At 41.1% G+C, this 13,528-nt stretch overlaps 1 protein-coding gene across 1 annotated transcript in view; it reads right to left on the bottom strand.

The window, feature by feature from the left end:
* Positions 1-12,836, bottom strand: part of LOC100696420 (collectin-12) — a 38,146-nt gene extending 25,310 nt beyond the window's left edge. The window contains exons 1-2 of the mRNA XM_005448954.4: positions 12,480-12,836; positions 11,423-11,473 (exon numbers count right to left, since the gene is read on the bottom strand). Coding sequence (XP_005449011.1) covers positions 11,423-11,473; positions 12,480-12,486 — 58 coding nt within the window. The 5' untranslated portion in view covers positions 12,487-12,836. The remainder of the gene's footprint in view (positions 1-11,422; positions 11,474-12,479) is intronic.
* Positions 12,837-13,528: the final 692 nt, after the last annotated feature.

Here is a 13,528-nt window from a genome sequence, read left to right as displayed (position 1 = left end):
GAAAAGTAATGTCAGATTTTGATCCGCCATGAAATACCATCTGGAAAGTGTCTGATTGGCAACAGCTTCATTTTTTAACATGACAATGATCCCAAGCCCACTGCCAATACAGTAAAAGCAAACCTGGATCGAAAAACACACAATGGAGCACTATCAGTCATGGACTGAGCAAAAGGAAGCCAACATTCAAAGAAGAGCTTTGAATGTCCTTCACGAAGCCTGGAGAACTTTTCCTGAAGACAACTTAAAGAAATGACAAGAAGACTTACCTAAAAGAGTTCAGACTGTGCTGAAGAATTAAGATGGTCATACCAAATATTATAAGAACGCCTTTTTTGCCTTACATTCTATATGTTTTCATATAGAATTCGGCTTTGTTTCCAACGAAGCCAATCTAAGTGCACTCAACTGTATCAGCTGTGTGATCTGTAGAATACCAGAAAACGCACTGCAGCATATAGCACACACCATACATCCATAATGTATTCAAAGATGCATGCATGATAAGCATTTGGCAAAGGTGCCAGAAAATGAATTTAGTGAATTCCATCTGCCTGCAGTCTTCTCCACACATGGAAAATGTGAAAGCCATTATGGATCTGACAGGGCTTTGGAGCTGAACACTGTTCCTCTCTGCTTCAACTCCCTTTTGCAAACCAGGAAGCTGTGGGTTGATCTTGGCACCCTTCACGGTCATTTCTCCCTCCTTTCATTAACATTTTGGACTGAGAGTAAGAGCTTTAGGGGGCTTTATTACTTACACTAAAAGAGGAGAAATTAGAATTCCCAACTTCATTGTAAAAGTGTGCCTGTGTGTTCTGCTGCCGGAGGTGCTGGAGAAATCTTAGTGTTTGTGGACACAGGGGACTGAAGCACATAAAACAGTTTGTAGTGCAAAAGTGAGATATTGTGTGTTATTCTAGGAGTGAACTCACATATGCACAGACAAAAGCACGCACACGAAAGGGAATACAAATGTAAAACCTTATGTACAAGTGCGGCTCTTGCAGAACAAAGAACTGCAGCGTGCCAAATTTTAACATAAGTCTTTTCACTGGAGGCGTTATAGGAACACACAGGTGTTTTGGAAAGCCTTCTCTCTGGGCTGCAGTTTGGGTTTTTTTAATTTAATTACAAAATTTGTGACTCAGACCCCCAGTATAAATACCCCTTAAAGGCACAGAAAACAGGCCGTGCTGGACTCCAGAAACCCTCCCTTGACATCTGCGTATGGGTCACCTCAAGGACACCAGGCTTATTATGGTGTGTGAGAGCTGGAGCTAGGGGAACACGGTGGGGTTTGCTGCTTTTCCTCACTCTTAAAGGTGAGTCAGAAAAGTCACTGACACTCAGATGATCACAGTCCAGATTGAAAATAGCAGCTAACTACCCGCACATGTGTTGCTCTGGCAAAAACATCACAGATCGACGCCTGCACTTTATATCCAATGCCCTGAGTCATGTTACTGCTGTTTTATTCAAGTTAATGAAGGTGCAACAGGGAGAGAAAGAGAAATAGGAGGTGGAACAAGAGTTTACAGGATCTCTTGAAACCAATTGTTATGTCAATACCATCTATTTACCTGCTGTCTCATGGAGAAAGGTGTTGTTAGATCCTTTAGTTAAAGAGGTGTTGTATTGATTTTACAAGTCATGGCCACTCAACAGCCAATGAACAGTAGACAACTCAGCTTGAGAAACATCCCGCTCTTCTTCTGCAGAAGTTTTGCCCAGTCTAGAAAAAGATATTCAAGACACTTTTTGAGGGTACTGTGACCTTAATTACAGTTCAGGGGATCAACTGATGAGGCAGGTCAACCAGCTTGTCTGACCAGCTTAGTCAAAACCGAATATTTGGCCCCCATAATGGGAATTAGTGGGAATCTGACCCATTTTCAGCACACAAGCGACATGTCAATGCATAACACAAGGTACAATAAAGTTCTTTAGTTATATTAAAGAAGGAATTGAACTCAATTAATATTTAGAAATAAAAATAGCAAACAAAACACAGACATCACTATTTCACTATCATAGTGGTAAGCTGCTAAGGTGTCAGGAAAGCACATCAAGTTCAATCAAAGCAACTTGCATCTCAACATCTGTTGAATGTAATTGCAGTCACTCTCTGTTTTAGCTCTCTTTTAGTTTCCATCAGTACTTGAGGGAAAAAGTGCTGGCCCTTGAGCTCTCTGACTCATTCTATATTCCTCAGCTAGATCCTGACTTTGTAGGTTGTTACTGGGCACTAAGCTAGCGCTAGATCAAATGAGTTTTGTGGCATTAAAACAACTGCTGACCCTGCCATCTGAAAGTTGCAGCATAATTCGAAACTCATCAGACCTGCCAAAGCTTTTCCGATGTTTTTTTTATGAATTGTAGCCTCAGTTTCCTGTTCTTAGTAAACAGGAGTGACACCCGATGTGGTCTTCTGCTGCTGTAGCCCATCTGCTTACACTGGTGTAAACACGTGTGGTTATTTGATTGTTTGAGTTACTGTCACCTTCCTATCAAGCCATCTGGTCATTCTCCTCTGACCTCTTTCATTAAGACACTCATTGGATAGTTTCTCTTTTTCAGACCACTCTGGTTACGCAGGAAAATCCCAGGAGATCAGCAGTGTCTGAAATACTCAGACCACACTGTCTGGCACAGGTCACTTAAATCACTTTTCTTGCTGATTCTCCGTTTAAACTTCAGCAGTTAGTTTTGAATGCTTTCAGTTGCTGCCATGTGATTGGCTGATTAGATATTTGAGTTAACAAGATGGCCTGTGAGTGCATGTCCTTGTGTAGTCCTGCTAATAAGATGATTATTAAGATGTAATATCAGTAGTTGAAGAGGTAGTTTAAATGTGACTAATTTAAAATTATTTTTTAACACTTACATCATTTAAAAATAATCAAGTTCTTTTTTGTAAAATCCTATTCTGAAAGTAGGTAGAAAGTATACTAGTGTGCCAGTGGAGTATAAGTAGCATAAAACTGACATACTCAGTTGTGGCATGTGTGTAAATGCACTGCTGTCTCAAGAAAATATACTGTTGAAAGCTTAAGGCAAAAGAAAAATGATGTGTTCATAAAATTCCTCTGTGGTTGGCTGCCATTCCCTCTTTCAGCTGCTTTTCTTCAAATTCAGATGGTTCAGTGAGTTTCCAGGCTGAAAGGTTTGAATCATAACAGAGATAAGATGAAGTGTAAATGTCAGAGAGTGAATTTGGAGAGAAAAACTACAGCAATTTTTTTTTCATTTTACTTTGTGCTTTTATGTCAAAAAGGTGCGCGTGTGTTACAGACAAATACGTCCAGATGGATCTCGTACTGTCACAACTCCCACCCCTTCTATTATCTACTACCATCACATACTAACAAACCCTTATCTCCCGACACAGAGCTCCTCTCATGCTTCTCCAAACCCATCCATCCTCTTCCTGCTCTTCACTTTCAACCAGCTGCATCACCTCCACCCTCCTCCCTTTTTTCCTCCAGCGCCCGCTGTTCTCGCCGCTTAGTCAGCATTAAGTGTTATCCCTCCTCCCGTCTGTCCTGTGGTATGAGTTTCTCCCAAAACCAGATACAAGGAAATCCCTTACCCTGGTCTATAAATCATCTCTCTGTTTACACCCTCCTCTCCCTGCACGAAGAAAATTAGAACAAATGCAGCTGAGATCCAATTCTGTTTTAAAAGTCACTGGCTGACATTTGACTTTAAAAAAAATCACATTATACTGCATTATTTATGGATTTTGTTTTGGGAGTCATAATTTGTAGCGTCTGCCTTAATTTTTCTTGCCCTTAGAACAACACAAACACTTCATTTTCACCTTCTTGTCACCACAGGAATTTCTCTCTGAAAGCTCTTCAAGCTTTCAGGGCAAACTGGGACTTTTAAAATAACTTGAAAACTTTGATGTATAAACACACAAAGAAGTCAGGCTACCTCACTTAAAATAATGATGAAGAATGAGCTAAATTAGCCAACAAGCAGCATCGGTGTTACTGCACAACACAATTAATCATAAACAGGTAGCAGAGTGTGACAAAAATCACGTGAATCAGAATTCAATTCAATTCAATTTTATCGCCAAATAACAACAACAGTCGCATCAAGGCGCTTTAGATGTTAAGGTAGACCCTACAATAATACATACAGATAAAACCCAACAATCACATGACCCCCTATGAGCTAGCACTTTGGTGACAGTGGAAAGGAAAAACTCCCTTTTAACAGGAAGAAACCTCCGGCAGAACCAGGCTCAGGGAGGGGCGGGGCCATCTGCTGTGACTGGTTGAGGTGAGATTTAAACTCTCAAAAATGTTTTCTATGTTAATAATGAGCCAGTCTGCCTCCAGTCTGGGATATGAAATCTGGAATTTAAAATGAGTCATTTCACATCTGTGAAGCTGGCTTTAAAACACAGGCCAATACTGACTTCCTGATTTTTACTAGACAAGCCCTTGAACGTCAAAGAAAAGCCCAGTGTTTTATAGCTTGGTTTTCCCACTCTAAGTAAGTAGTTTCCCATCTTTGTCTTCTCTCTACAACAGGTGTTAGCACACTGCATGCTCGACAACGCAGTTAACCTGTTTGAGTAGTTTTTGGTCTTTCAGAAGCTGAAGGAACACAGTAAACACAATACCATGACCCTTTTTTTGTTTGATTCACTGTTCATTTAAACTAAATGAACTAAAACAGCACGTAAAAAAACCAAATGTTAAAACTAAGAAGTTGTTTTGTTTCTTGAAAGGCCTACTCATTATGATCTTAGTTGGGACGGTCACATTTTCTTCAAACAACAGCTGCTGTAGTTTTAAAAGTGAAATGTTTTCACTCGGGCTTGATTTAGATTTCTGCAGCGTGACAGTTTGGAGCCAACTTTCTTCTACTTTTCATTTTGTAATGCACCAAATGTTTTTAGTGGGTCACAGGTCTGGATTGCAGGCCAGTTTAGCACCTGGACTCTAACAATGGAGTCATACATTGGAATAAGCCCAGAATGTTGTTTGGCACAGCCATTCCCTGAAAACTATGTTGTTCAGATACATATGTTGCTTCAAAGTTTGTATACACTCGTTTTATTGGGTACACCTTGCTAGTACTGAGTTGGACCTGCTTTTGTCTTCATGGCACAGATTCAACAAGGCGCTGAAAACATGTTTCAGAGATTTTGGTCCATATTGACATGATAGCATCACACATATGCTGCTGATTTTTTGGCTGCACATCCATGATGTGAACCTCCTGTTTCTATCCGCAAGTTTTCTGCTCCTTACAAGATACTAACTACACCATTATGTTCACCAGCTAGTCTGCTGGTCATTCAGAGCTGTGCAGGTAGTTTCACTGCTTGAAACAGTTGCTTGCTGCAAAACAGAAGCAAACAGTCATTTGATCCATGTAGTGTGAATGTGGAATTTTGGCAACAGGAAAAAAAAAACACTAAAGCTGGTGATCATCATACGAGAGAAAATGCAAACATTATGGCAATAAAAAGAAAAGCACAGGGAAAGTCAAACACAGACGCTCACCCACACGCATAATAAATGTTTGCAAAGGCAAGCTGACTGTAAAGTATCAAGGCCAAAGGAAAAATCTGAAAGTGGTATGGCAGACAATGAAAAAAAATTAAGACTTCATAAAAGTATTAAGTGATCAAAAGCTGCCACGTCGTTTTGAAACAGAACTAAGAAGCAGAATCTGAGAATCCCACAACACAACCCTGCAAAAGAGGAGAAACCACAGCAAAGTTCATAAAATTCCCCATCAGACATTCTGACAAACGCACTGCAAAGTATCACATGACAGTATATATTAAATGTGTCACTCCCTGACAAGCACCCATGTTAACATAGGATGTTTGATACCCTGAAAACCAGGATGGATGAGGTGTTATTAAGACTACAGCTAAAGGTGGTTGAGAAGCCAGGGGATACTCTGCCAGAGAAACCCACCGGACTGAACCGAGCCCTGGCCATGCTGACACAGCTGCTTCCAGGCAAAGATACCCCGACACCATGCTCAGCCAGGAATGTTCCAGGCCTTTGCTGGAGAAACCATAACAAGTGCAGGAAATGGATTAGTGCATTCTGGGTTCCACACCGGCCACAAACCTCTTGAGCCCGGCCTCTCCAAACCCACATGCGTGGGAACAGGAGTCACAGCAGCACAGGGCGTATGACCCCCATCCAGATATCAGCGCATGTCCCGAGAGGATGTCCTCCCATTTTTGTTTTATCCTCAACTTGTGGAGGAAGTCTTGCATTTTACGCTTTTGTTGTATTAACTTTGCACACTCTTTCATGTAATTCTACCTCTTTGATCGATATACTGTGCTGCTGGGATAAAACTCATTGTACATGACTATGTCACAATGTATTGTAGTGCAGTAATATTCTGTCAGAGTGTCAGAGTTTGTTATTGCTACAACATAACCTAAAGATAATGTTTCAAAATCATTCCCACTGTTTTGTATGTTTCCTTACGCCGTTTCCAGTCGGTGCTATTTAGGTGGTAACCAACAAAAGGCTGCAGTTCCCTCAATGGCCACTTGAGGCTGGCTCCAAAAACTAATCAGTCCTACTGACTACTAAGATGCCCACGTTTATACATGCAACAATGTTCACAGTCTGATATAGTTCTGGTCTCTCTATATAATTTCCTCCTTCATTTTGATTAATTCACTTATTTAAACTGGTTGAAATTATCCATAGTTAACTTTTTTCTTGAGGGAAACTTAATTATGATACCTGCTAATTAATAAATATCTGGTTCTGTGAGATACAAATATATACAAGAAGTCTAGTCATGAAAACTAGAGCACAGACTTCTTGGGCAACAATGCTTTATAAGCATCAACTTGGTAGTCAAAGCAACCACGTTGTTAAAATGCATACCTTTAAGATGCAATAGGTGAATAAAAATCCATACACTTGCTACAGAGAACATATTCAGTTCAGTTCAGTCTTATTTATATAGTTTCAAATCACAAAAGCAGGTAAAGATAAAGACGCTACAATAATCAAACAAAATCAAACCCTTTGAGTAGGCACTTGGCGAGAGTGGGAAGGAAAAGCTCCCTTTTAACAGGAAGAAACCTCCAACAGAACCAGTATCCAAGTGAAAGAAGAGGGTTTTTCTACCCCTGCTAACAATGCTTGGCATATTAACACAGGAGTTTTCAAGGCTTCAAGTCTGAAGAGCTGCAGTATTTGGCACTTGCACAGGTTGTTGTTATTTATATACAAGGTAACTACAAGGTAACTTTTCAGAAATATGAAGTGAACTCTTTCATGTAAAACAGATGGAAGCTTTGTGACAAGGTGGCTCTTTCTCTGCTCTTCTTTCTCTTTGTTTTCACAATTGCATGTTTTTTTGTGTGACTTGAAGGTTCATGCTTTGAATCAGGCCAAGGGCAGCTGCTGACTCCCATTGACCGATGATTATACTAGTCCTAATGGGGCTGTAAGAGTTCAGCCAAAGCTCAGGTAGATTTTGTTTTTGTTCTGATGGCCTTCTTGTGTCAGCCCCCCACAGTAAAATAAATACGTTTAAACCTTGAGCACTGTGAAAGCAATTCCGGCCCAGCTTCAGCTTGGCAGGGAGGGAGATGGGATTACCATATGAATTTACTTTGGGTATGCGCTGATAACTGTGTGTTTGTGTGTGTGCCTGAGTGGTGTACATTTCCACTTGTATACAAGCGAGTGGAAAATGCATGTCTATATTTGTATTTGTGTAAATATACATGACGTATCCATGCCTTATGGATGATGCTTAAGTAAGGAAAAGAATCAGAAACAGCTCAATCTGTTTAAAAAGTGTATGTCTGTGCGTGCGAGTGCGTGTCTTTGTATAAAGACGACTTCTTACTTTGCACGTCAGCAAAAGCACAAACATCCCCAAATGTACTTTTAAAGCTATTTCAGCATGTGATCACTTCGCATTACTGGTTCACATGTGTTGATATTACACATTGCACTTTTTAATGCAAACCTTACATACTTGTATGCAGAAAAGAGGGAGCCTGGACTTTGCTGGTTTGTATATAAATTGCAGCCAAAACAGTGAAGAAAGTGAATGAAAACAGTGTTGAGTTTCCTTACAGTTGTATATCTGCACTTTATCACAAAACCGAGGTGAATACATCAAATCCTGGAATTTCAGGAATTGGACGAGCGCTTCATAAACAACCATCTGGAAAGATGAGGCCAACAATAAAACCATGTGGAATTTTACTGGTTATCTTTTCTATTGCTTCCTTGATAGAGAGAGAGAAAAGAAACTTAAAGCACACAAGTAAGCACACGGACTGCATTCAAAAGCATTTTTTACAATTAACTCAAAGCACGGACAATTTATTTTAAGACTAATTTCTTCAACTAGCACGGGCGTGAAACATCTTGTTCTAATCATGACGCACTGTTTGATTTCTTATGCAACAAGAAATATCGCTTCTACCCAGAAATATGGAGCCACCAGCCACCTCTCACACATTCATTCACAAATGCTAACGCACTGATGACAGCTACCATGCCAGGCTCTGGCCCAACCGTGGTTCTCGACATATGGAAAGCATGATCTACCTGCTGACAGCTGCTCATTCCTCACATCTCCATGTTTCAAGTCTCCCTAAGATGATTTTCTTTGCATTCAGGAATTTTATGGAAGCCCGTGGCTCTCTGCAAAAACTTCTGGAGCACTTTGGGAATTGGTCAGTAGCAATGCAAAGTATATGTATATAAAAGGGGATGCCAAAGCCCACTCGTGTTAAAGGTGCCGTTTCTTGTTCACCGTGCCGTTTCTGAGTGTTCTGTCTTTCCCGTGTTAACTCGCCCCCCGTTATTTCTTTTAAGCTCAGTGGTGACTTTATAAACTGGGCAGATATTCACACAACATTCACAGCTTTGACATGTCACGACAGTTTAAACACTATCAGTCTCCCCGGAGACCGCAGTGAATTAAAGCAAAACATGCAGGGAGGAAATAACTGTTTGTTCCCTTCTGTGAACTGACATTATGGCACTAATAGTGGTAGAATGAGGGCTCGGGAGGGTTTGCATGAATGCGGCTCTATTGCACAACAAAGGCTCTGGAGGGGTGAAGCAGACCCCCGGAGCCGGCCCCTCAGAACAGCTGCCGTGTCCCGGCAGGACCAATTTCACTCAGTTAGGAGTTCAGCGACTTTCTTGTCCTACTCATCCAAATGTCAAAAGTTCATTTGAATAAAGTTAAAAGTGAGCTGGATTTGGCTTCCCCACCCCACCCTCCCCACGGCTCTCTAATGTAATATATGAGCGGGGACTTGCACGCGCTCACAGAGAAAGACAAACAGGATGCTTCTACTCGGGTGACTAGGATGAAAGGGACCGTGTGCTTGGACGCAGCTTGAATTCGTCTCCGCTGGTCCTGAGTTAGACAGCGTAGCCCGCTGCCTCCTTTTCACTCTCACGGACTTCGGCCAAACTGTGTGTGAATGAGTCATATTCCAGTAACACCCTGAATACAGCGACTCTGAGACTCCTGATTGCAATTCGATGAGCAGTTATGGGGCATGTGCTCATGCCTGCAGTGAGAATAATAATGATAATGCTCTTTAGCGTGTGTGACAGAGGGTTGGTCCCTTGGTTTGGTTTTTAAGCATTATCCAAAAGCATGAATAGCGAATATGCTGAAGCAGTGAACCCAACAGCACATCAGCAGCAAGTACAGAAAAACAACTGAGAGCAGATCCTGTTTTTAAAAAAGTGCTTGTGATGGAGAGATTGCACATCATTAAACATATATTATGTATGGGCAAGAGGGGAAAAAGTGCATTACTGGAGCAGAGTGGATAGTATTAAAGCTGGCTTTGAGGGAAAACACTGAGCAGAGGTGTTGTTTAAAACACTCAATTTGCCCAAATTACTAAAAATTAGGATGCATTAGTCATGGGAACTATTTGTTTGGCAGAAAAACACTTCAAAACTGCAGAGAGTCACAAGGATACTTTCCCCGAAGCTAGTGCTGACTTTCACAATCATTTGAGAATGTAGTACAGTGATAAGTGGAAAGGGACTGCCTGTTGTTACAGAGAGCAATCTTTAGAGGGCAAGAATAGTCTGCGTTAAACACTTAGTGTGCTGGGAAACTGAAATTTCAGCAATTTGTAACCAAATTTTATAAGACAGAGGGTGACAGTGATGGATTAACTTCAGTAGGATACCAGCTTTGATGTATTTAGACTGTAGACTGGTAAAAACCTTCTGAATAGTCAGCTGCTGTGCCTCTGTTTGCTTTTGGGTTACAACCGCATCGGTGGTCATAACAGCTGGAGGACATATAGTAGAAACAAGATCCTGCTGCAACAGCTCAACTAGATGTTCTGCTTTGTCGTGTGGATTTTCACTGTTTACTTTCCTGTATTTTAATCTCTATTCAGCCTTTTTAGTTACTGTAAGATGTTGGAAGTCTAATCACTAATGACTTTTGCTTTAAAGTGGCTCTATTGTGCTTTTGCTTATTAGCCATGACCAAAGTTTTAAATAATGAGGTCAGACTGTATTGAAGTAATTCCTCTGAGCCTAAGATTCAGGCTTCAGGCTGATCCAAATGATCCAAATCTCAAGCACACAGCTCTGACTGTGAGCACAGAAACCCCACCCACATGGTATTTAAACCATCTGTTTTTAAGGGGCAGCCAATCAGAACAAAGTTGGCTTAAAGGGAAAGAAGCTAAAAGAAGAAGCTTGCTTCAGACAGTGAATGAGTTGCAGGTATGCACCAGAGCCCATCATGAAAATATAAAAGTGTGTGAGTCATGTAAAGCTTCTCTTGCAGAGTGGAAATGAGGATAAAAGGGGCCTTCAAAGAATTCATAATGTACAGATCTGTAAAGAAAGCCTAAAAAAAAACCCATATGTTGCCTGTGCATGAACACACTTCTACACACACAAAAAATGCATGTACCACAACAAACGGACATGCATTGACTACAGTCTGAGTTTGAGTAGCCACATTTTTGAGGTTCTCGGCATGTTTGTGTGAGTCAACATGTTTAAGTGACTCGGTTTAAGTGGATAAAGGGGAGGTTTTGAAACTTCTTGATCTGGTGCGCTCTGTCAGCAGTCGTTGAGCCTGCGGCAAGCTGGACCTCACAGACTGTCAGCCACATTTATGTTCAGCCTAAAATCCTGCCATCAGAGGCAAAACCATTAGCGACGACTATCGGGACAGATGAGGTTCAGGGAGCCAGCTGTCTGTCCTGACATAAAGTGATCCAATTAGTGCAACATGCTTGTAAATATCCAGGTAATTGTAGGTATGCAGCAGCAGAAAGAGAGAAGGAGGTGGGCCCACACACTAAGGCCCTTAAATTCATGGCTTTTTATTCACACAAAAAAGGAGTTTTGTGATTAAAAAGAAGAAAAGGTCACGTCTCACTCACCGAACCTCTTGTATCCAAAAGACTGTACTTCCTCCTCGTCTGCAAAGTCGTCTGCGTGACATAATCAGAAACATATGACATAAATAGGTCACACAACTGGGGGTACACGGTATCTGAGACAGTTGGTAGGACTCCATAAAGAACATAAAAGTGTTAGAGACACTACCGGGCTGCTGCGTAGAGTCAGAAATGTATAAAGTTATCTTTAAATACAAAGATCAGTGCAGCCAGTGAGGATTTATGCTAGAGATAATGGAGTATCATCTCCTCTGTGTATGTGTGAGTGTGAGTTTGGAGATAGGAGGTCTACAGAACTGTAAAAACCACAGGCTGCGGTTTCTCTGGGTTGTTGACAGTAAACCCTAATTACACTGCTACACTGCACTGAAGACTGGAGCGGAGCACAGAGAACATCACTGGTAATGGTTAACAGATGGGGCCAGGAGGAGGGTGACATGGGTGAGGGGGAGCGATGGAGGAGGCAGGGAGGGATGACTTTCCCGAAGGGGGGGCGTTTAGACTAGATCAGGAGCCACTGTTGCAAAGTGGATCACACATTCCTGAGGGCTAATTCCCCTCCAGTTCACTCTACACGAGGAAGATGCTGATGAATTAGAAAGCCTCCAGATTGTTGTCTTTAATCGGCTACTTGTTGGAGTTTAAGCACAAACACAGCAGTCAGTGATGAAGCTCTGCAGGTGGTGCTCACTGGTCATCATCAGTCATACCCTTCTCTTTCTCATGTTTAAAATCAAGTGCATCTAAAGCCTCTCTTTTCTCTCGTTTGTTAGATCTGGGCTTTTTTAAAATTCTCACATTATCAGTTTAGCAGCCAAATTGCGCAAACATTATTTGGTGTTTTAATCCTTTCAATGGGATGAAACTGGTGGTGGAAAAAAAAAACCTGCGTTTTACAACTTCTGCAGCGCAGTAGCGTAATGTCATCCAGATGTGCGGACTCGCAGAACACAAAGAAACACTTACACGTTAAATCAATGCAATATTTGAATGAAAGTAAAAGTCCTGCACTTTTCTTTCTGCAGCAACAACTACGTACCTTTCATGGCGTTTTATCACTCGTTGAGAACTGTAGAAGAGATGAGGACCGCTGTCACTTTATGCGCATCTCACCATCCAGTGCAGAAGTGTAAACTTGTTCCAACACACTATAATTAAAGGATTTTTTTTAAGCTACAAGTCTGCAATGACTTTCATGACTCTCAGATTAAATTCCCATCGTTTTTGCTTTCTTGCTCGCTGTGGCTCAGAAGAGTGTTTGCGGGAGAGCTCAGATGATCCCGGAGCGCTGAACTAAAGGAGAGCTGAGCTGAGACTTAGACCAGTGTTAAGTTACACAAAGCAGCAAGTTGTGTTTCCGGTGGTCCTTTCAGAATAAATTGTAGTCACCCCACCTCTTTTCCACCCCTTAAACCACAGAAAATACAACCTACTTCAGGAAGATGAACTTTTCCAACATGCCTTTCACATAATTTGTTCCCATTTCTTCTTTCTATGAAAAAATACCAAACATATCTCAGTTTATCAAATATAACAACGTAAATCATCAAAAGATATTACTGAAAACCTGGCATCTCTTGTCAAGTGGTAGCCCTAAATTCTATCTACAGGACAGGATTTCGCATGGCACTCGTTCCAAACAAACTGCTGATGCAATAAAAGTATATCTGAATTAAAAACACACACAATAGAACACTCTCTGCCATGCACTGGCTTTCCTACAGCTCGAACCTCACCATTATTGAAGCAGTGTCGGATCATCCTAACAGGGATCAGAAGAAAAGGCTGCTTAAAGAAATTAAAAGAAGCCCTGCCTAAGAGAGTTCAGGCTGTGTTTATGAAAAAGATCACACTAAATATTGACTTTTCACCTTTTTGCACAAGCTGTGTTTTTGGCTTATATACTTTATTTCCATGTGTGTATATATTTTTCAACACGTGACTGCACACATTTTCCTAGCAAAATATAAAGATATGAAGGATGCCTCGGGTCTTTTGCACAGTTCTTGGTTTCAGAAAAAAACTTCTGTGTGAAGTTCAAAATCTTTGCTTTGACACATTTAGGGGGGGAAAAACTAATCTATTAGT

Source organism: Oreochromis niloticus, linkage group LG9 (genome assembly GCF_001858045.2).
Source record: "Oreochromis niloticus isolate F11D_XX linkage group LG9, O_niloticus_UMD_NMBU, whole genome shotgun sequence".
Taxonomy (NCBI): Eukaryota; Metazoa; Chordata; class Actinopteri; order Cichliformes; family Cichlidae; genus Oreochromis; species Oreochromis niloticus.
Note: the sequence above shows the minus strand (reverse complement) of the source record. Positions and strands in the feature narration are given on the sequence as shown.